Below are 25,624 nucleotides of genomic sequence, written 5' to 3' on the forward strand. Positions count from 1 at the left end.
TGCTGTTTCGGAGCTTGATGAATTACATAATTTCCGCATCCCCTTAATAAAGTATGGGGATTGTGGAAATTATCAGGGGAGAATTGTAACCAAGACATATCAGTGATATCTCCTGCATTACATGCTTGTTGAATGGCCCTGAGCCTTAATTTTTACAATAGTTGGGGAAAATTTTAATTTTCACCCTCTTTTGTAAAAATTAAGTGATGATGAATAGACCCCTATGTGTTTACTGTATCATGCTATAGTTGTTTATATTTTTATTGTCGTATCTGCAAAGTGGAGGTCTATTCCATGTCTAGTCTCATCATCCAGATTCCTCAGATAAGAAGTTTTTATCATAAAATTTAGATGTGTTTCACCATTCTCGCTTTGCGCCCATAGAGTCACTACCCAATATTTTATTCTCTCCCATGTAATAAGCTCGGTCACTGGTTGAGTACATGTTGCTGTGTAGCATATAGAATAAATAGTTATTTTTATGACATAATTATGAGAGAAATACTCTGTTTCTAGTCATGTGAAAATAAGTAAAAGCACCATCTCATACTCATTAGCAACAGGGTTCAGACACAACTCCCTAATGTACTTCACAGGTCCTCCGTGCTGCTACTGATTTAATCAAGGATACGCTTTATTGGTATGTGACTCATATATGGCTTGTCTTTTAAGGCTTGTATGAGCCACGATCTACCTCTAATAACATCTTCAAGGCAATAACACTACAACTGCAGTAAATTCTATTCCCCATTTTATGAGCGCTTCATTTTAAACTAATTGATACTGGTTAATTGATACTGGTTAATTGATACTGGTTAATTGATACTGGTTAATTGATACTGGTTAATTGATACTGGTTAAGGATGGATTTAGAAGGACAAATAATGGACATCCTTATGAAATGACTTCTGCTGAGCCTTTAGAGTGCTACATTTCAGAAGATTAGAAGACTTTTAACTAGAAAAGCCAACTATAAACAATTCTAAATACCCTAAATTATATCCATGCAGAGAGGGTAGAGGACTGTTTGCAAGGTTACTGCTCTGGGATGTAAATACTAAACATATTTAGAAGTTCAGAACAGTTTTGGAAGAACTTATTTAATCAAAGCAACACAGTGCTCCCTAGTTGTGACAAAGATATAAAAAAAAGTAATAAACTATATATAAGTTTTAATAAAACAGCAATCTACCTACAGTACCTACCTATCATTTGCAGAAAGTAATGATGACACATAGAAAGGCAGATTGCACCCTTGTTTAAGTGATTGAGTACATATATGAAAGAGGCGTGTCCCAACTGAAATCTAAATTGCAGTGTAAACATAAAGCTGTCCAGTATTTGTCGACTACATGCAAAAGCAGCCAGTATTTACCCTGCATGCAAAATAATTTTTAATTTATTTGCACCGCTAGCATTGCAGCATAGTTTGTCCAGGTGCACAGTTGCTTGCTTTACTCCCAACCATACTTGCCAACATTCTGGCTGCCCCTCCATACAGTGGAGGGCGTGGTGCGGCATAGGGGGTGTGTGGCTCGGGACATTACCCGGCATTAGGAGTGGAGCGGGACCATGGTGAACTTGTGATCGCATCATCGCGGCTGAGATTACTGGCATTGTGAAGAAGGGGTGGGGCCATGATGGCTTGTAGACTTGCCCACTTTTCTGGGCAGCCGGCAGTGCAACCTGATTTTTAGGAGCCTCCCGGACATGCCGGGAGAGTAGGCAAGTATGCTTACAAGTCAGATTCCCAACTCAGAATGAGGCCCAGTGTCCTCTGTGGAAACTTGGTTGTTGCAATGGTCACCAGTCATAATTGATAATTAATTGAATGTGCAAATTTAGTAGTTTGAGGTTAATTGGTAAAATGTTTGAAACCAGTTAAAATGAAATAAAATACAAAGTAATATGTTTTAATAAGAACTTTTAATTAATAATAAAAATAACGCCTACACTTTATGATAAAACTGAAACTAATTTTAGGAAATAGACTAAAGTAATAGAATTTATTTACGTCGGTTCTTAAAGCAGCACTCTCAGATAGGGTTAAAAATTCACCTTCTCCAAAGCCTCATGGGAAACTATGTGCAGCTGTTTTTATAGGGGAGTGATTAGTCTCACAGCCAAGGACAAAACTGGAGGCTGTATGATGCTGCAGAGAAGAGGTCTGAGCAAGAGGACCAATCAGAAATTGCAATCACTGAGATTTCAGCCTTTTTAAAGTTGTGAAGGGTTTGCCGTAGTACATGGTAATGCAGCTTTAAATATAAATGTAATGAAAAGTAACATAAGAATTAAGTAAAGTAAAGCATAAGTAACTAAGGAGAGAATGGCAATTTTGAAACATAAAAAAAGCATATATTTTTAGGTTGATACTGTAAGTTTAGATTTTCACCAAACTGTACATTGTGGGTCTGATTTAACACAATTTGACCATTCGTTCGCAGTTAAACGTGCTTTAACACACAATGGAGTAAAAGTTTTGAGTGGGTAAATTGAGTATATTAAGGTTGTGCAGCCTTTTTAGGGTAGGATAGATTTCCAAAAACACATAGATGTGCTGATGATTAACTTATTTAGTAGTTTAAAATAAAGTGTATATATAGGAAAAAAACAAACACCCACCCCCCAAAGAAGTAACCAGCACCAGAACTGTAGTTTGAAATCTGAGATGGTTACTGTTTGCCTGGTGCAGGTTGGCAGTATAGCCTGAGGATTGTTGTCTTCAGATATGTGCAATTCAAACATAGCATCACGGCTATGCTTTATGTATCCTGTAAATAAAGCCAATATTTATATGTGGTATAAAGCAAAGTTTGGTTTTAGCTTGCCTATTGCACAGACTTTTAATACAAAGAACTTCAATGCACATACAAAAAACAAAGTTTGTAGTATTTCATGGTCACACTGATTTTTGCTAAGATCACCCCCAACTGTGCATAATAAATCAAAAGACCTGTTAATAGCCACTTTTTGCTTAAGGCAATAACACGCTGTATGAGCCTTTCTACTACAGTTTAGATCTGAATATTGGTATATTGGTTCCTCCTAATAGTGGAGATCAATCATCTGCTGTACAAATTACATTCCAAACCACAGATGTCAAAACTCACGACTAAAGATGAATAAATAATATGGAATGCCTGTTGGCAAGAGTCGCTGTTGGTAGACTCTTTATTAATGTTTTATACACTTTTGAAAAAAACATTTACAATGCTTAAAATATTGTAGCATATTACAAATGTTATTATAATATTTAGACATGTTTCCTCTAATGTCTAAGAGTACAATTTATAATAGGTCAACATACCTTACCTCAAGTATTACAATGCATTTTTAGTAACATCACTCAAAAATCAGCACATAATTCAACTAAACTTTCCTAAAGAAAAACAGTAAAAGATAATAAAACAGTTAAACAGTGTAGATTTGTGTGAAAGAGTGAATAAGTTCACCTATGCCATTAGCTGATGTGAGAATTGATGAGCACTACAAACATTGGGGCTGGTGCAGAGATACATGCAAGACTGTTTTGCAGATTGAGCTTACAATTTTTAGCACTGCGCATACTGTGTATCCGAGTGCAATGATCTATGGTTGTCAGTCTTATGCACCTCATTTGCATGTCAACTTATGGCTGAATGGGCATAACTGAGTGGTAAAGGTATGTTCACATGTGGGCTAATGGGGCATGTAGACAGTATTGCAGGCTATGCTGTGTTGTGTGTACACAGAGATTTGTCTTGCACCAGGTACAGGGCTGATGTAAATGCATTCTGATAATGATGATGACAATTTGAATAAAGCAGATGGATAGGGTGAGGCAGTCATATAGATGTGTTCAACATTGCATATGGTATATGAGAGGAAGAACTATGGGAGACAATGGAGGCGCCTGCCACGGGGCTCCAGCACAGAAGGGGCACCTCCTCCATTGTCCACAACATATTCACCCCACTTAGGGCTGTAACTATGTCCACGGAGTGTACCATCACGGCCGCCCAATACATGACACCTGTTCCTGGCACCTGAGAAGCGACCATTCACTAGTGGAGAGCTCCGTGTCAGACCATCAGCTGCCACCTCCGTCTATCTATAGCCTGTACCTACTCATTGGTGTCGCTGCTCCTCAGCAGTTTCTTTTGTCAGTGTGACATGTCCGGTGCCCCCCCAAACCCAAAACGCTCTGTCTCCCTCCTCCATGGCATGCCTATATTCTGTGTTCAACTGCGGGTAAATCTGCTTTCAACATGCTACATTACAGTGTCTGCGGCTGTGACAGGGGGCACCAAATTATAACTTGCCTCCGGGTGTCTGGGATGAACATACGCCACTGTGTTCAACAATGCATACTGATATGCAATCAGTTCCGTGCACACAGTGCCAATGCAATTGTGACCGACTTGCATGAATTGGCTCACAGCCTTCTTCACCTAGGAGTTAAGTGGACTTCATTGGACCACTTGCTGTGGTAATCCTAGAATTTGGTGTAGAGAGTAAAAATAATATTAATAAAAACAAAAGTCAATATAACAAACTAAAAAGTGGTGGTCAGCTGTGTGAATGCAAATTCAAATGGGTTTCACCCCCAGAATATGGCTTCCTCAGTGTGAATGAATGGTGTATATAAAAAGGGCAATTTTAACTCTAAAATGGCAATCAGAAAAAAATCTTTGGATCAATTATTATTATTATTATTATTATCATTTATTTATATTGTGCCACAAGTGTTCCGCAGCGCCTTACAAAGTACAGAAACAAATTGTATACAAGTGACTTACAGAACAATACAATACAGGACATGGATAATATATATTGCTACATTAGTGACCATATCACCCAGATAAGCAACAGAGCATAAGCAACCAAGTGTTAGGTGCCCTAATGGTGAGTAAGAAGTAAATGACACTATAGTAAGGAGAAGCACAAGAGGGTAGATGGCCCTGCTCGTGAGAGCTTACATTCTAAAAATCAACCTATACTGCCTTGCAAGAAAGGTATCAAATACATTTATAAATTCTGTAAATAAATTTGCCATCACCAACTCTAGCAGTAAAGAATTCCTATAATTGTGCAATAATAACATCAACACCTGTGCTCAATTGCGCACCATGCACTTCTGCTCTGCTTAGATGCATTCCTGTACCTCTGATCATCTGAGCAAGTTTATTTTTGTCTATTGTATGATAGCGTAAATAGTTGCCTAGATCCCATTACTGACCCCTCTTGTTTTCCATCCCTCCATGTCTGCTTGTGACATGGGCCTTCAACTAGTCTTCTGACACTGAGCGTGTGCTGTTCACCATGTCTATTATCCTCTCTATGGCTTTTAAATTTGAGTCTTTCTTAATTCAGATATTCTGCCAGTTGAACCAGGAGATGACAACCTAACACCTTTTTGCAGGGAGCCTGAGCTCTGTGTCTGCTCTGAGCTCTGAGCCAGTTCCAACCACTATTTACACAGTGGGTTCTCTTCTACAAATGGGACATCTTCCATAGTCTATGACTGTTGGTTTGGGCTTAGGACCTGCTAATATTCCATGGAATACTATAGTTCAATTATTCAAATCTCTTTGTGTGAGCACACAAGTAGGAGGCCAGGAAATACTACAGGGTGTTTCACTCGCTATTGGCCCCAAAGTTTTTCTTATAGCTTTTAAAGTAATTGATGTAATTTTGTGAAATGTGACACAGACATACCTTGGTCTATGAGAAACATGAGGAAGTCATAGCAAGTGTTCGCCATTAGCATCCAGGCAAGCTTGAACGTGTTGCTCCATGTTATGAAATGTTTTTAACCAACATATTGGGAGTCACAGTCTCAATTTCCCACAGAACGTTTCCTCTCAGTGCCATCAGAGCCCGTGGCTTGTTGTGGTACACTCTCCCTTTTAACATGCCACATAAGAAGAAATCCAGTGGTGTAAGGTCAGGTGACCTTGGGTGCCATGGTCCTTTGGAAATGACATGATCATCAAAGAATGAAACCATTTCACTTATGCTGGCATTGGAGGTGTGGCAGGTGGCAGCATCCTGCTGAAAGTAACCAGTACTGATTTCCTCATCAACTAACTAATTTACAAACTCATGGGGCCGATAATGCGGCACCACGACAAAGCAAACCACACCCGTGAGTTTTTCAGCAAGAAGAGGTTTCTCATGCAGTTCGTGAGGATTTTCATTTGCCCAGTGTACCGGTTCATATCGGCACGTAACACACAGACGCATCCTCACTGGCAGTTGGTGTTGCTCCCATGTTTGAATTTTGGACTGTGCTGTTGACTAGGGTGGGGAACAGTTGGCCTTCAATTGGCGCATGTGTGAACAGCTGGCCTGGATGCTAATGGCGAATACTTTCAACACTTGCTATGACTTCCTTATGTTTCTCATAGACCAAAGTACAGTATGTCTGTGTCACATTTCACTAAATGACATCAATTACTTTAAAAGTTATAAGAAAAACTTTGGAGCCAATAGCGAGTGAAACACCCTGTACATTATCCATCTTCTTCATGGTCTGTCAACCTGGCATCTATTGTTTCTAGCATCAACATTTCAGGTGCTACAGTATTCCTTCTCTGCATCTGATACTGCAGTGGTTCTCAATTATTTCTATCTGGGTACCACCTGGCAGCTCATTTGCCTTCTTTATACACCCAATATTTGCAATGCAATATATCAGTAATGCATGTAATTGCTAATAGATAACATGTTTATGAACTGTACCATGACATAAAACCAATAAATGTGCTTTAAACAAGATGAAAAAGTGACATCAGAGTGAATTGCACATATATATATCTCACATTTTACAATTTCTAAAAATATAAAATTGAAAATAAAACTATAGTCCACATATGCTTTCTTTTACAGTGATACAGGGATGCACTTTTTTCATTAGTTATCAACAGGCACAGAAACAGCAATCTTGGGGCCCAGTATGCTCATATTTTGGGGTTCCCCTTCCCTCCCGGATAGATGCAGAGTTGAAATAAGGGAAATTACAATTTGGAGCAACAACAAAAAACTTTGGGCCTCATTCAGACCCACTCGCAAGCGGCTGTCCGCTCGCAAGTGGGTCGATGGTGTGCACTGCGCATGCGCATGATGGAGGGAGCTCCGTCGTGCGCATGCGCCAGACGCGACAAGTGAAGGACTTTCCTTCGCTCGTTGCGTCTGATCAAAGGGGGCGTGCTGTCGATGTTGATTGACAGCACGCCCCCTTTGGTGGGCGTGCCGGGGGCGTGCCTGCCAGACGGAGGCGTTCCCATGGGAACGCCTACCGTCAGAAGCCGGCCCCACTGACCTCACTAGTGATGTCAGTGGGAGTGATTTTGGCTCTGATAGAGCCAAAATCACTCCAGGGCTTGTGGTCGCAAACCCCGACCACAGGCTTCTGGTCGCACTGGCGATGGTCACGATGGTCAAGACCATCGCGACCATCATCCTGCACGCTCATATGTGCTGTGGGTGGTGACCCACAGCTATACGAGCGTCCAGGAGGACGCTCCATTTTTATGGAGGACGGCCCTCATTCAGAGTGAGCGCTCTGCTCAGAGCGTCCGGCTCTGAATGAGGGCCTTTGTCTTAAATCTGTCATTATGTGGCTGATGGAGAGTTGAACGCAAGTTGGATGTAATTGCTCTTGCATTGTGTGCATGCAAATAATTCTGTATACTCACCTGTATGTGGAGTTATATGCTACTTTTCAGCTGGCCCACTCCAAACCATCCACATAGTTTCAGAGCGGTCATCATTATTTAAATTTTGCCTACATTCAAAAGCCCCATCACACCCCTTTGGCCACAAGAGCAAATGTCTCTGTGTTGCATATGACCCAGCATTGCCTGGAATTGCATATACTTGGCTTCAGGGGATGTAATCCTGGCAGTTGGTATGCCAGTGCTCACAATGCCTGCGCCGGAATCCCGACACAAGTCAGAATCCCGGTGCCAGCATCCCGACGGAAAGTATTGGGGTTAGGGGGAGGTTTAGGAGTTAGGATTAGACACTAGGGGCGGGTTAAAGTTAGGCACTGTTCGAAGGGTTAGGTTTAGGCTACAAGGGGGGTTTAGCTTAGGCTGCGGGGGGGAAGGTTAGGTTTAGGCTGCTGGGAGGGAGGGTTAGGTTTAGGGGTAGAGGTGGGGGTAAGGTTAGGTAACTTACCAACAGGCGCTAGCATCGGGATCCTGACCAACGGCATACCGTACCCAACCTGGCTTCAGAGCATGCACAGTGTGAGAGTACACAAGCTATGCTCCGCAAATGGACTTGAGTTCAACATTGCATTAACCCTAATGTGCCTAAATTTATTGTCTATTTACATCTATTTTGTGGAGTTGCTGACACGGATATAGAAGTTTATATCACTTATTACTCACTGTGCTAACAAAGGATCCAAAAGCAAATATTCAGAGATTTACTGTAGAGGGCAAACAAAAATAGCCACGTTAACAAATGAAGAGACCACTATTAGATCTACAATACTTTGTCCTGTCTCCAAAAAAAATCTGCAACAAAGGAATCCTCACTTGATGGAAAATAAATTATCAGTGGGAGATTGCAGTGTATTCATTTCATTATAGAAACCACTGCGTTACATGGAAATTACTGTATAATGTTTGTGGACCATAAACTACTAAGAAAATTATGATATGCCACTGTGTTACATGGAAATTACTGTATACTGCTTGTGGACCATATACTACTAAGAAAATCATGATGTATGCCCCAATTTGTTTCCCAAAAAGCTGCAGCCTAATAACATGGATGTAGGAGGTCAGGTGTGATTGGTACATCTATGGTGCATTGGTGCTACATAGTCTGTGGCTCCACCAGGCAATATGAGGAGGATGGGAAGAGCAGAGGAAGCACAGGGGCCATGTGCAGCACAGCCCCTTCATGGTACAGATAAAGCGCTTCTGCAGACGACCCGCTAATTCCTCTCCGCCTATACCCCCTCCTGTCGGCCACTGAAAATAAATCTTTAGTATTTAAAAATGATGCCAAACTTGTCTCCTCCCAAATCCTTTAACATGATTAGCCAAATGATTGATCAGGTGCTGCAAGCAGGAGGGTGAGGATGGTCAGCACCCACCCCCTGTAGCATGCCAGTGTGCCCCTACCTTCTAGAATCTTCCGCTGGCTGGGGCCTAACGGAAGCCCAGGGCCTGGTGCAGGTGTCCCACTTGTACCCCCCATCGCTAAACCTAGTTATCGGGATCATCTTGTGATGCATGCGGCTAGAAATTACTAGAATACTGCTTCCCTATGTGTCAATAACTTTACAGTTCTGCTCCACTATTACAGGTTGAAAACCACTGTGCTAACCTTACTATCCACATTCCCTTGTCACAATGTTACAATAAGGAATGTCTGGCCTGCAAGTTTTTCATATACAATGTGTGATACACTTCAAACTGGGAACCAAAAGCGTTTTATGTACATCATTCACTGTCTTTCAGGAAAAACTCTCCGTTCTGTCTCACGTATTTTGGAAAGCACCAATACTATTCTGCACTGTTGTCTACATTTCCGCTTTTTGAAATGTTTTCAATAGTTAGTCCTGTTCTACTTCTGCAAATCTGCTATGTACAATTTTGTACTTTAGTCTTGGAATTTGAATGGAATAATACATGTCGCCTGCAGGCAGGAACTTTCTGTAAAGGATGAAGGAAAAATTGTCAGGCCACAATATTCCAGTATTTCCCAAATGTACTTTACTTACTGTAATAAAGTTGATGTCTTCTTTAGAGACAATTTTCAGGTGAATGCCCAAATGATACAACCTTTTTATTGGACTCCAAATTTCCTGAATTAAATTCTCCAAAAAATCTCACACAAGTGCACTGTGCTAATCTTTCCCTCAGATGACAGTAGCATTTAGCATGGCACCAAAGGTGATTTTATCAGTCAATGTGCTCTGTACCAATTTCTACCAAAACATAGGTGGCGTCAAAGATGCTATCCTGGGCAAGAAGTGTGTCTTTGTCATACAAAATATCTGACCTGAATTCACTCTGTAATGTATCCGAATGTCTAATATTTCTTCACAAGATAATGTGATGGACCACAGGACAAGAATTCAACAAAGAAGGGGAAGGGGTCTCCTCAAAATGAAATCGTCATCCTAATTTCATTTTCTTAATATGTAATTCCAATTGTTTACATCTGACTCTCACTTTTTTTTGATTTAACCAAATCATTCCTTTACTTGTCTTGCTGACAAATTTTGTCTGCAAGCTCAAAAAACGAAACTAACGATTCAAATCATGAATGTTGAGGTTCCTTTGTAAAATTTTCTATTTGACAATTATATCACAAGGTGCACCAATTAACAGTTTCTACAGTTTAGTTGCTCACCTTACTTTGCTTGTGTACAGTAGCTCCAGCGCTACTGTTTAGCTCAGCACACCTGCTCGAGGAGGGATGGTAAATCTCATGAATAGTATAATAGTACTATATCTCAAATGCTGTGCCCCCAACTAAGTCGGTTGTCTCTTTAAGATGGCACACTTTGGTGTGGACTAACAGGGGTTGACTTAGGTAACGTTTTTCCGAGTGCCTATAAATTACTGATGATGACACGCACAACACAGACACACACCAATAAAGGTGAAAACCCATGTGACATTTTTATTAAAAACCCATGTAACTTAAGGCTTATAACTTGATTATACTTGGATCCATATTATCTTTTAATCAATACTTAATAAAAGTTATATATTACCTATGTAGATTTAACAAAAAGTGCCCAACAAAACAGTTCACTTTTTATTTTTGACAGTGTTTCATTCCACATGACTCCTGAGAGCACTGCCAACTTCATCTTTCCTAAATGGGGACGCTTACAGTATCATCACATTGCTGTTTTTTTGTGATTAGAACATTTCACCTTACATATATTTAATATCTAGTGTGGAATCCCCATCCCGCTCTCTCCCTATAGAGGTGATGAGGGTTACATTTACATACATCACTGTTATGAAAGTCTCCCACAATTTATGCTGTTAGATCACAGTGCTAATAATTGTTAAAACACACCTTAGTAACAAGTATTCTATCATATCAAGCCTCAGGTGAAGTAACCAAGACAGAAACTAATGATGAATGGTGTGCTACTACTGGCATGTACAACTCTGAAGACAAGAAGAGTTGGCAGGAAAAAAGATATGAACCCAGTTCGGAATCCCATAAGAACTTATTTGTACCACTGCCAGTCCAGTCTACTACAGGAGACCTTCCTGCACCGCAATACAACCGATGTATCACTGCAAGCCCACTTCCTGGAAACAAATTCCCAATGCAGCTAGCCTACTCTCAAGGTAATGTTCATTCATTAATCAGGAATGGAATAAACGGATTTAATTACATTCTCCTCTTCATATGTTTATCTGTATTGTTTTGTGCATTAGTGTTACACATTTGGCATTATAGTGCCCAAACGTACTGTACATAGGAAAGCTGCATGAGAGAAAAAGAGTACTTACATGTATTAGTTAAGCTGGGAGCATCTCAAGGTGTGTCCAGCTCAAAAACAGCAGAATTTCCACCATATGTACATCAGGTGTAAAGTGTATATACATGATATACTCTTACCTTACTCTTACATTCAGGCCATATAATTCTGACTTACCATAAATGAGACCCTTTGTCAGCAATCTGAAACATGCAACAATTATTAAGAGCACAAAAATACTTTTGCTTTCTTCAGTGCAACAAATTTTATTCATATTTGAGTATCTTCTGCAATCGAGTACTTGCTTTCATTGTTACCATATAACATACAGTAGCATCTGAGTATCTTTTCACAGCAGAGCATCTTTTTAGATGCAACAGAAAGCCCCTGCTGAAATAAGATTAGTTTGCTGTGATGGTAATTTCTCTGGTTTATCTGTAGGACATTGTTTTCTGCTTTTATGTGGTTATTTGACATAATTTTTCACTTTCAATTGAATTTTAGAGGTTTGCCACGCAACCAGTTTCCTCCATTCTCACATGTCTAAACAACCCCCCCACCACCTTATCTTAGTTTTCACTATCAACCTCAGACAGCTACATTTCCACTCTCTGATTAACTGAATTTAAATGTCAATGTGACTTTTAGCAATCAACAATAATTGTGCTGATGACTGTTTTACGATATGTTTCTCACATTCCCTCAACAAAGAAAATGAAACAGTAAAACAACTCAGTTATAGAGTCATTGAACTTTGATTAGAAAAGAAATACTCAATTATAAAGTAAGAATAATAGGAAAAATAAAATAATTTTTTGCTATGACAGAGGAAGAGACAAGCAATGAGAACAAGCTGTATGATGCATTTTGTGAGTACCCAGATGAAGGAAAAGATAGTGAATATAATGAAGAACTAGTGACAATCACTTCCACTGAGGATGACGTCTACATAATATTTGAAACCAGCACCAAATCTCCTGTTGCCCCAAACCCAGCAGCTCCAGGGGCTATATCAAATCCTGCAATAGAAAGCGGAGCATCATATATCACTAAAGGTAAAACGGATTTCTTCTGTTAATTTGTAATCAGAAATACATTTGTACTATTAATTGTATGTGTCTTTATATTTTTATATATCTCGTCTTTATATATCCCGTTTGTGAATAGTATAATAAGACTATTACTATTTTAGAGTTTTGAATGAATGAACATCTGACTAATGTATGCCATCAGACAAAGGTTACTAGACATGTCAATATATGATATATAAGAGTTTCAAAGGTAGAGCCTGACTGTGTCAGGCGGATCTCCTATCACGGCTGCTAATGGCTAGCTTTAGCATACTGTGCTATTGCTAGGGGATTCAGAGTCAGACTAATCTTGGCTGGATCTTACTTTGTATGAAATTTGCATTTTGGGGCATTCTGGGATGGTAACTGGGCAACAACTATGTTATCACAGGGAACTCTAGTTTTGTGGGACTGTCATGGGCTTGTAACTATACAGTACTTCCATGCTATCCTGAGGCGTACAGATGGAGAAGAGAAGCCTGTTTCTGACAGATCTCGTGGACCCCGCATGGATCCGTGAAAGTGCAGAGGCTAATAATGATGGTTGCTTCTGTTAATGGAAACAGTGCATGGTTCAAGTTCCTGCTTGAAGCCATACAGATTCTCGCATTAGCCCCATGGAAACTTGCATTAGCATAAGGTAGTAAATCTGGCATAGTTAGCATGCCTTGTTGCCTTTTACCTTATAACAATAAATATTACATATATAGTTCACCACTGGCCTAATAGTAAAATATTACTGGGGCACTCTGCTGATATTAGACTAAACACTTTCATTTACACTATAGCACTAGCCAGTGCTGCCATCAAAAATTGTGGGGCCCAGAACAATGTTACATACAAGGCTCCCTTAACCCTCTCTGTCCATGATATATCGGAACCAATCTATTGTAATTAATCACCAGCCCAAGCTCATTAGTGTATGTCAGACCCTTGCAGTACTGAGATCTCAGGAGACGGAATCAACACAAACATCAGCTTTGGCTTCAAGATTCCCTCTGGCTATATTTGCGTGTCGTACAATAATATAAAGCACAGCGTTCTTACTTTGCAACATATGAAAACATTCATATTATATCTTACTACAGCAGTTATTGTTATTTGTACACGTGGGAGTGTTAGGGGGGGTAAGGATACACAGTCTTATTCATAACACTATCTGCATGTTTCAAGGTTCTTCAGCTCAAAGCTCAGCAGAAATCAGTCTTTGTAATATTATACATTTAAAGCTATGAATAACTTAAAGACACACACCATCTTGTAACAAGATGGAGTCTTATGTCGATAGCTTAATAACAGATTTATAATTGTTCCCATCTTTTATTCATAACTTTACTCTATACTATCTACCTAAGAGGAACACGATCTTGCTATACTAAGTATAGGTACATTTATATATAAGTTCCATCTACAGGAACCCATACATAGGATTACACATTGATCCATTTCCCATAAAGCAAGTCCACGGTCCTTAGTCTCTAATTGTCTTTTATTCAGTCCATCTTGTCATGAATATTCAGGGCAATTATGATAGTCTTGCATTGTCCACATGTTTGCTTGTCATCCTCAATGAGGCTGGTTCCACAAATGGTACAGCTGGGAATGTTGTCTTTGGCACAGATGTTATCATAGACTTGAGTTATCATCAAGGCCTTTAGTGTATTTTCCTTGGAGAAACAACAGTCAAGTGTAAGCAACTTCTTAATCAGAAAAATAGCAAATTTTATAGCAATCTAAATGATTATAAACAAAGCTAAACCTTTATCAATAATTGAAAGAATTCCTGATATCCATCTATTGAATTCATTAAACCATTTAACTGGGTTTAATTAGGAAAACCATTTATTATCATCAAGATCATACTCTGGATTACCATGTGTTTTCCTAAACTGGTCTTTCAGTTCCTTGATTTTCTTCACATGTCCATGTATCAGGTCAGAAAAGATCAGCTATATACATTACAGCAGGTTAGTCTCACTATAAGACACATACCTTATCAAGCAGCTGTAAGGTACTCAAGGATCAGTCTAAACTGTCCTATAACATTTATGTTAAATTGCAGTTCATTATTTCATTTGCAACACTATCAATCAATTTGGCTAAAGCTTCTATATGGTTAACAAACAATATATATTGGGTCTAGATCAGAGGTTCCCAACCACGGTCCTCAAGACACACTAACAGTCCTGGTTTTAGGGATAGCCATACTTGAGCACAAGTGACTTAATTAGTACCTCAGTTATATTGATTTAACCATCTGTGCACAATCATGGATATCACTAAAATCAGGACTGTTAGTGTGCTTTGAGGACCGACGTTGGGAATCACTGGTCTAGATATTGTTACTGCTTCATCTCTTCTTATAAAAATATATATGCAGTTACTCAGCTTAATACTTGTGATAACAACTCAAAGTTTTAAAGCTAAAATAAAACTTATAACAAAGGAAAGCAAAATATACATTTCCACAAGCCTTTGTCAGGCTTGGGGCCTAGGAACATGTATCTATTCACAATATCAAATTACTCCAACTCCCCTTGAAAGAAGACTTTGCAATAGAAGGCATATATTCAGGTGTCCTTCCCATAAAATTTCATTGAAATAAGTGTACTCATCAGGATTTGGAATAAACTTTCAAATCTGGGCTCAATAGCCTTCCTGGTATATTTCCAAATTATCATCCAATCTCCTGGTTGTAAACAGTGGGTACCTGTATCAAGATAAAGGACTGGAATAGAAGAAAACACCTAACTATGTATTTTAGTTAATTGTTTCTGTAAGAATGATACATAGTACACCATATCTGCAGATGACCTTAATCATGATTTTCTTAATACGCTGGAGAAAATAATTTTCTTAATTATCTTAATTACTTTTGCCATTGTCTTTGCATCTGCCCTCCAACACGTCTACCCTCCGGACTAGTGACTGATAAGGCTCGTACAAGAGGACATCGCATTCTGAACATTTGGGCAGTGGTATAAAATCAATTTGTATCCTTTGTAAGGAACATTGAGTCTGGGGAGTACTTTTCAAAGGGGTTGGAACAGTCTTACCCGAAGCACATATTAGCCACCTAGTTTCAAAGGCCTGTGCTGTCTGTGCAAAACCCGGAGCTATCCAATTACAGTTGGTAATAGCCACCACTGTATCCTTCCCCAAGTGCACCTCACCATATATTATTTGGGTCATAACTGGGTAAAGTGTTTTTGGTAGACCTAAACGTTGACCTTTCCCCCCACGCACTGTTTATCTTTAGCTCCTAGCTTTGCTTTTCTCAGCCTCTGGAGCTTGTACCTGGAGCTTTGTGAGGGTACTTAAGTCAATCTCGAGGGCGGGATCTACCACATAAGTGGGTTGCCCTTGGGAGCAATGACTTATGGCAGCAACACGTGCGGCCTGGTCTACAAGTCTATTGTCTTCAGCTTTAGGTGTAGTCTCTCAAGTGTACCCTAATTTTTATCACTACAAGCCTGGAATGCAGTAGACAGTGCTCTGACGTAACCAACATATCTTGTTTATGGAACTCCATCTTCAAAAGAAACATTTGAAAACTTAAATAAGGACAGTGATTCCTGCTTCATTAGCTCAATACAATCATGGAAATAAAAAGTTTGTATATTTTCAGCATCCTCCTTGACACTGTTACTATTTACTTGTATTGTATCACTATACTCTCACATCTTTTGAAATCTGCGAAAGCAGGATTCAACCAATATTATTAGGGTTAAGGGGTATTCCAACATTATGTCAGCACAGGGTCTAGGTGACAAGAGCTTCCATGTGGTTGCTTAAAGACCCCCTGAGCATGTGAGTTAGACTTATGACAAAACAGTATAAATGGCATACTATAATCAGGTAAAACCAATGCTGATGCACTAACAATATATTGTTTTACAACATGATAAACTTCAATTTATTAATATGTTAATGTAAGGGGATTCTGTTGTATCAATCCCTTATTTGAATTATACAAAAGTTAAAATTTATTTACATAAAGTATCCATTCCCTACAATATGTAAATAAGCTCAAAAAGACTTTAGGCTGTTTGGACTTTAGGCTGTTTGGACATCTGCTTTCTGAATTATCACACTAAGCTAAAACTTACAAAGAAAGACAGTGTGATTTACGATGTACTAAAAAATAAATTTTTTGTATGGATTGTAATTTATCTTTAAATACTTTATAATTTTGTTTTACTTGTGCAGAATACTCAGTAATACTATTGTTTCATGCAAACAATTTTGCTCTGAATCAACACCAAATTGTTCACATATCGTAAAATGATTATGATTGCACTGGCAAACAGCCAATCTTAACATTAGAACTTGCAGATCACCCTTGTGGCAGTTTACATTAAACATTCTGCTTCTTTTGTTAGGGACTAAAAGGCAGTAAAACACTATGAGATGAGTGGTATGGCATTCAACAAGGTGTCCAGATTAGGTACCGTTAGTGTATTAAATCTGTAACCTTCTACCTATTTGGTTACTTGATCTGATCTGAAAGGGTATTGTTTAACTGGCCACACATGTTAACTTTAAGTTTAATTTAAATGGGCAGTAGCCTAATATCTATTTTACTCTGTGCCCATAACATATCAGGGACTCTAGCAAACATTTCATTTCAGTATAGACTTTCAGTGTTAACAACATTAATGAGCTAAAGTCTCTTCCCCATCTTTGTATTTTATTGTAGCATTTAATGCTGACCATAAATCTGCCTCTGAAAGATTAGGTAGGAAGTCATCTGAGACTATTACACCATTATTTACAATAATCTGCAATGGATTTGTCTTTGTAAATACTGCATTTGACCATTCAGGCCAGTGGCCGGGACTACAGAGGAGGTCAAATGTTCTGGTGAGATTAATTTGAACTGAATAACATTTTTAGCAGCCCCAGATGGGTACAATATATTGCAGATCTCTATGATTGGTCATATTGAGAGGTAGATGATTCTGAGGGCTATCTTCTTATGATTGTTTATGTTATTAATGTTACCTTCACAATAATTGTTACATTTCAACACTTGTTGTAAACACTTCAATGTTACAATCAAACTTACTCACTGTGGGTAACATATATGTAAATAACAATAGCTTAATAAATTTTTGTACAGGATTAAGGTACAGGTGGACAGCATTACTTACATTGTCCCCATAATACCATAACCATACAACACTCATACATATTTCTGTAGTATCACTAAAACAAAGGTCAATAGCAAAAAATAAAAACACTTTTGCAATAAAACAAAGGCTCATACCAAAAAGTAAAAACAATTTTGATTTGCTCATTGGTCTGTGGAATGTCACTCCTCTCTTTACAGAGAAAAATAAAACTCAGCATACACAGAGATTTTTCACTGAGCCTTTTGTAAACAATTATGTCATACTTTCCAATCTTTGAATATCTCACTAACATCACATTTAAATGTCATTGAACATACATCTTAATTAATGTATCTTCTATCGCAACTACTTCTTAAGCTCACTAATAACATTTTGTTAACTTTTTGGCAAATTTTCAGACATTTCATCACACAATCACTTCTTTGGTCAAACACATCTTTTTGTAGTGTGAATACATTGCTTAATATCAATCTGAAGTTCTATCTGTATAACTTCACATACTTCTTTTTGTATCTCAACTTCTTGTGAACACTCACTCTCCCTCCCTTCAGAATTTCTTAAAGGAAGATTGTCAGATCTCAGATACACAATAACAAAACTCAATAGCAAAACTTCAGTATCTGATGCAAAATCAATTTCTTTGAAAAAAAAAACCTCAACCATTACATTGTATGGGGGTCCCCAAACACGTAGGATTAAACTGAAATATTTTAACACATTTCTGAAATCTACCTTTTGCAATTTTTACATGCACTTATCTTTATATTTAAAATCATAAACAATTTATCACTCTCCACAATTTAATCGAGGATGTTCACATTTCTATGTATTTTCCTTATTCTTATTCTAATTTTTGATATATATTCTGAATTCAGTATATGATACCTTTAGTTTACAAACTTTGCAATTTACAGCACCACAATTCCAAATCATCACATGCTTTACAGTCTATATCAGGGCATAGCTACTTATTTTTAGCAATATTCTTTACTGAACAATTTTGGACCTACTGTCCTTACAAATGTTTCTTTACAATAATCCTTAAAGTACATACAATTAATTTCTTATTCCCTTTCTTGTGACTCTTTGTCTAACAAGATCTGTTTTAACACTTTTAGCTAATTCAAAGTTTGCCTTCAAGTTTGTTATGCTTTATGCATGAGCCATGTAACTTACGTATATGTTGTAGTTTAATTGGGTCAAGTGTGCCATTTCCATTCCTTCTGTCACCCCAGGACCTAACATTGTACGTATAATATCCATGGGGGTTTGACAGTGGGACAGGTGTTTGCTGTCTGCATTTCCCATATCTGTGGGTTCTACAAACCTCTATTCTGAAGGCCTACCAAATACTATTCTGAGGGCCTACCAAACCCTTTTCTGAGGGCCTACCAAACCCTTTTCTGTACCTGGTAGGTTTACCAAAACTCTACCCAGTGGGTTTACCTAAACTCCACTCAGTACCTGGTAGGTTTATCTAAACTCTACCCAGTGGGTTTACCTAAACTCTACTCTGTACTGTGAGGTACTTCTATTTAGAAGAAAAAGAAACTAGACACAGATTCTTTTGTATCCTTTCTGTTACTAAAGTGGGTCTCCTTAGTAGTTCTGGGCACACTATGACCATACCTTTGGGATGTAAATTGACTGGCAAAGTTGTTATAAACAAATTCCAAACTTCTCCTACTATAGTCTGGAGACTCCATCAATATGGCAACCTACCAACAAACAAAATGTACTTCTATGTCTATTCATTCTGGAAATATAAAGATCACAAGATGTATCAAGGGACAATACTTATGCTAATTAGGGAAACAAATTATCAGACTGTTAAACAACAACACATTTACATTTCTCATATGTAAATCAATATTGTCTGTATACATTTTTAAAGGTTCATTAGACATGTCATTTCATAAAACAAAACCCAAAACAAAAAAACAAAAACAAGAGTCTGAGACAGATTTCCATACCTGAATCTTTAAACAGACATAGAAGCTCACAAAACAGAGGAGTCCGGCTTTGAGTGGAATACCACTCATCCCGTGATTAAAGTCAAAATCCACTATCCTGGTCACTCCAGTCGTGTCCACTCTCAGATCACGGATAGGAATGTCGGTGGGACCTCCAAGTGCTAGATCGGAACCAATCTATTGTAATTAATCACCAGCCCAAGCTCATCAGTGTATGTCAGACCCTTGAATCACTGAGATCTCAGGAGATTGATTCAACACAATCATCAGCTTTGGCTTCAAGGCTATATTTGTGTGTCGTACAATAATATAAAGCACAGCATTCTTACTTTGCAACATATGAAAACATTCATATTATATCTCACTACAGCAGTCATTGTTATTTGTACATGTGAGAGTGTTAGGGGGGTAAGGATACACAGTCTTATTCATAACACTATCTGCATGTTTCAAGGTTCTTCAGCTCAAAGCTCAGCAGAAATCAGTCTTTGTAATATTATACATTTAAAGCTATGAATAACTTAAAGGCACACACCATCTTGTGTCAAGATAGAGTCTTATGTGGATAGCTTAATAACAGATTTATCAGTCCACAACATTTCTCACTCCACAAACAAACATGGGATCATAGGCATGCGCAGAAGCTGGCACAGGGGCTGCCATATTGAGACCTCTTCCTCCGCTGGGTCATTGACTACCCCATAAGCCCCTATCTAGGTGCCCAGGTAAGTAGTCTATGTTCCAGAGGGAGGGGGGATGGGTAGTCTATGACCCGGAGGAGGGGGAGGTCCCGTTGCGGCACCCCTTGTGCCAGCTTCTACACAAACCTATGCAGGAGAATTAAGGTCCACCTTACATTGTGTCTCTATTACTGACTGAGTTGTATAAATGAAATGGCAGCCATTTTTCTGGAGACTGAAAATGCACTGACATCTAAATAACTCAGCCACTCTGGCTTCAGGATTTGAGACATATTCATGGTGCAATTGATCAAAAAGTGGTGAGTGAAATAAAAAAAACCTCTCAGTGTAGAGTTGGACAGAATCATTAGTGCTGGGTCTACTTGATAGGCTGAGTAACTTATAAATGTACCCCCCTGCTGTATTAGCCAAAGGTAAAGGTATAAATACTGTAGCATCATTTGTTTGATCTGTTCTGTATAGAGATGGACAGTTTATCATATTAAATTACCTAAAGAATATAATTGTTGTTAAAAATATACTTAACATGTCATGCAGAATTATGTAAAGGCTGTGTGCTACGATTTACTGTATGCACTTTAAAGTATAATCCTTATAATGATATGTTAAGTATAGAGAGGGTGATATGCTACTTTATATTGAGGGTAGAAAGAAGTCTTCATATGGAATTGTACAATATATTATATTAATTAAAACATTCTGTTTGCATTGAAAAAAACGTTTCTCATTTAATGTTTAACTAAAGCTTTTTCTTATGACTGGAATGTATGGTTGGAAAATATGTTGCTATTTCTACTATGACAGAGGAAAGAAAAGAACTTCATGAGGAAAATGTGTTATATAATGAACTTGACAATCACTCAGATGGAGGAAATGAATATGATGGAGAGCAATTGGTAGTCGCTTCCACTGAGGACAATGTGTACATAGTATTTGAAACCAGCATTAAAGATAAACAAAGAAGACAAACATTTACTGACCATAACACTGCAGCTCCAGAGGCCAAATCACATTCTACAATAGAAAATAATCCATCGTACATCGCTCAAGGTAGCACTGTTTTGTTCTTGTCATAGCCATTCAAAACCTATTTGTTCTATACTTGTATTCTGTATTTTTCTGCACAACAAATGAAGATACAGTAAGCATGTTTCATAAATTAAACTTATTGTGATTTTAAATTGGGGTTGTGTACTTCAGAGATGGATGCTATAGCACAGTTGTACGCGGTGGCTGTTATTATACATGCAATTCCGGGGAGGTGTCTAAGTAAAAAGACACCCACTGCCGGCTTCTGTGATCCACTGCTGCATCCGAAGACACAGCCATCTCATCAACTGCGTGAACATCAGCCATCTGAGTAACCCTAACATATGGGGCCTGATTCAGTGGTGCACGCTAACTACATGCAATACCGATATGCACACAGTTGGCTGATGTTGGAAGTACTGTGCATGCATCCTTATGGTTAACAAACGGAGGTGCAGAATGAATTCGGATGCAAGAGTTGTGGATTTCAGTGGGCATTCTTGGTGGGGTAACGGGGGGTTGCTAGCCAGATATGGGCATGTAGCTTACACAGTCTGTGACTAAAGACACAGTAGCACTGACACAGGACTCCATTTTCAGCCGGAGAAATTGCACCTACCATAGGGCTTGTGCAAGTTTAGATGGTGCCGTCTAAAGAAGCTCTGAGATGGATTTCCACAGACACAAGGCTCTGCTTGTGGGGGTCTCAGTTTTAAAGAAATCGGTCACGGCATTAGCATAAAACACAGCCGCCTCTGCGTGCATCTCTGAATCATGCCCATGGGTTGGTGTTTATTTACATGGAAAATATCTTGCCCATAATTACCTTAACAAAATGGATATAGATAAACAGGTTGTAGAGATAAATAAAACTTGCCATACTTTCAACATCATTAAAACAAATACCACTTACACCACTAACCTCTACTTGGTGCATGTTTCTAAAATCAGTGTTAATATTTGTTGTAGCAGAGGGAAGAGATGCCAACAATGATGAACCCTATTTTTGGGAAGAGATGAATGAAGAAGACCCGTACAGCCTTGCTTATGCGGATGATGATTTGTACATGGAGTTACCTTTTGAAACTACTGATGAAGAGTCCACAAAAGGGAGAAAGTCCTTTATTGTGCACAGAGCTCCAGCTCCGGCTCCTCGCCCAGAGCAGCGCCAACCAGACCTAAATATTGAAGATTCCTATATCACTAGAGGTAAGAATAGAGCTTTTGTCTAACATATTACATATAACATATTAGGTGAACATAACAAGACTGTATTATGGGGATAATGAGTACAAACAACAGGTCATGTTTTTGGATTTCTTTTATCAGGCACAGTTAATCTATTTTGCTGGATCAATTATCCACAAACAGAAATCCTCAAAACATGACCTGTTGGGTTGGGGTGGAGAACCACTGCTGTAAATTATGCCATTACTTAAAAAACTAAGGGGTCTTTTTACTAAGCAGTGTTAGGAGACAGAGTGAAAAGTGATACGGTGCCAGCCAATCAGCTCCCAACTGTCATTTTTCAAACACAGCCTGTGAGATGGCAGTTAGGAGCTGATTGGCTGGCACCTTATCACTTTTCACTCTGTCTCCTGACACTGCTTAGTAAATAGACCCCTAAATAATAAACTACATATTTAGGTCTCAGGTTCTTTTCTAAGGATGGTATCACATGGGTACATTAAAAAGCTCATAACATTCAGTTGTGGAGACTTAAAGCCCCTACACACGGAACGATATTGCCAATGATCTGCCGGATTGGAACGATAAATCAGTAATATCGTTCCATGTGTATGCATTTTGTGCTCCCGTGGGGTCGTCCGATGCTTCCACTGACGATCCCATGCAGCGCTGTGTGGGGGGGGGGCCATATCTGACGGTCAGGCACCAGATCACCCTGTGTGTAGGGACCGCCTGATATGTTGGCCCTCAGATCATTGGCGGCAACAGTGGGTACATATCGTACCATCAGTGTTAAATAGCAGCCACTGATATACATATAGCAATAAGGATTCCCATAAGTTGACGCTCCAATCAATGGCAAATAATGTGGTGAATAGTGTGTATATAATGTGTCACCAACCGTATCTGGCATATGTAGTTAACAGCAGGTCCGTTCTTCCAGCGCAGTGAGATCGCTGCTCCTGCTAGCCAGATCACCACTGTGACTGTCTACCTCCCGGCTGCAATGTTTCCCTCTCCAGACTCGTAATGCAGCGTCAATCTGAACAGGCAAGGATAGGCGTGGCTGGGAGGTGCCGTGGAGTGAGTTGCAGACCCAGTATAGACGGAGCCGGTATGGAGCAGCAGTGGCAAACGCAGGATTTTTAGGGGGGGGTTTCAAATCTCTCTCTATATATACAGACACACATATATACTGTGTATATATATATATATATATATATACACACACACATACATACACACACTGTGTGTATATATATATATATATATATATATATATATATATATGAATATATGAGATACACCCCCATTTTTAGTTATGTGTATCTGTATTATTACTCTTATGCAGTGCCCCTAATGCAGTGCCCCCAGTAGTTTTGTCCCATATGCACGGCCACCTAAACTAGTGCCCATTATGCATGGCCCCCTAAAGTAGTTTATGCATGGCCCCCTAATGTAGTTTATGCATGGCCCCCTAATGTAGCTTATGTATTGCCCCCTAATGTAGTTTATGCATGGCCCCCTAATGTAGCTTATGTATTGCCCCCTAATGTAGTTTATGCATGGCCCCCTAAAGTAGTTTATGCATGGCCCCCTAAAGTAGTTTATGCTTGGCCCCCTAAAGTAGATTATGCATGGCCCCCTAAAGTAGATTATGCATGGCCCCCTAATGTAGTTGATGTATGGCCCCCTAATGTAGTTGATGCATGGCCCCCTAATGTAGTTTATGCATCGCCCCCTAATGTAGTTGATGCATGGCCCCCCATGCATCACCACCTCACCACCACGCTGACTCCCCTCCGGCTGCGCTGCTGCTTTGGCTGGATCAGGCTCTTCACATCGCGCTGGTGACGTCATGACGTCACCTGCGCAGTGCATCACTGGGAGCGCTGGCCTCTGAAGCGATCGGAGGCTTCTTTAGCCTCCGGTCGCTTCAGAGGCCAGTGTTCACAGTGCAGGGAGCCACAGAGGTCGGAGACGGAGCGCTGTCTCCGTCTCTGAAAAAAAGAAATTTGGATCGTCAGGGGGGGTTTCTGGGTACTCAGAAACCCCCCCTGCGTGCGCGGGTGAGCAGAGTATCAGGCTGGAAGATAATTTTTCTGTAAGTCCTTATATACTATACTCACTGCGCTGCCAGAACGGACCTGCTGTTAACTACATATGCCAGATACAGTTGGTGACATATTATATACACACTATTCACCACATTGTTTGCCATTGATTCGAGCATCAATTTCTGGGAATCCTTATTGCTATATGTATATCACTGTAAAGACAATGATGAAAATTCTAATTTTTACACTACACCTAACACTGTCAACCCGCCACCCACCACCCAGGGGTGGTGGGGATAGCCCCGGGCTATCAGCCTAGGCCAGGGGTGCCCTGGAGAGGGTGACCCCTTTATTGGGGGGGTCCCCAACTCCCCAGGGATCCCTGGCCTGGGCTGACTAACTGTCAGGGCTGATGCTGCGGCTGGGGGACCAGGTGAAAGGGCACCCCTGGCTGTGGCCAGGGCTGCCAAGAGAAATCCTGGGCCCCGGTACAGCAAACTTCCTGGGGCCCCCCTGGAGGGGGTGTGACCACAGCATGTTGGAGGCATGGTTACACCTCTTTGGGTGCGTGTCTAGCATGTGAGAAGCACCCACTCACAGGAGCATGACATAGCACCCAGCAGCTGGGCCCGAAAGTATTCACTATTAAGGCCGATACACACTAGACAATGTCTAGTGTGTACCGACCTCATTAGCGATGGGACCCCGGTGGGGTGCCGGCATTGACAACTGCATACATACTTGCCAATGCCAGCAGCAACGGCGGGCCGATGTGCCTGATGTGTCGCTCCAATCTGCTGAATTGGGCGACATATCACTTAATGTGTACCCGGCTTTACTGTGGGTACACATCTGCACAATATCGCCACAAACCGGGCATATGGTGCAGTGCATATACCCGATTTGCGCACTCCCATGGTTGTATGCGAAATCTTCTGGTTTCCCTGCTGCACAATCTATCAGATGATATCGGGATCGGTATGAAATACTGCCGAAGTCATCCTGAAGCTGGA

The 25,624-nt window shown here is 39.8% G+C and overlaps 1 protein-coding gene across 1 annotated transcript in view; it reads left to right on the top strand.

Moving 5' to 3' along the window:
• Positions 1-25,624, top strand: part of BANK1 (B cell scaffold protein with ankyrin repeats 1) — a 533,405-nt gene that overhangs the window by 420,526 nt on the left and 87,255 nt on the right. The window contains exons 10-13 of the mRNA XM_088453252.1: positions 11,073-11,324; positions 12,286-12,513; positions 21,142-21,387; positions 22,336-22,575. Of these exons, the coding sequence (XP_088309378.1) occupies positions 11,073-11,324; positions 12,286-12,513; positions 21,142-21,387; positions 22,336-22,575 (966 nt within the window). The remainder of the gene's footprint in view (positions 1-11,072; positions 11,325-12,285; positions 12,514-21,141; positions 21,388-22,335; positions 22,576-25,624) is intronic.

Source organism: Taudactylus pleione, unplaced genomic scaffold (genome assembly GCF_031769625.1).
Source record: "Taudactylus pleione unplaced genomic scaffold, aTauple2 ptg000573l, whole genome shotgun sequence".
Lineage (NCBI taxonomy): Eukaryota > Metazoa > Chordata > Amphibia > Anura > Myobatrachidae > Taudactylus > Taudactylus pleione.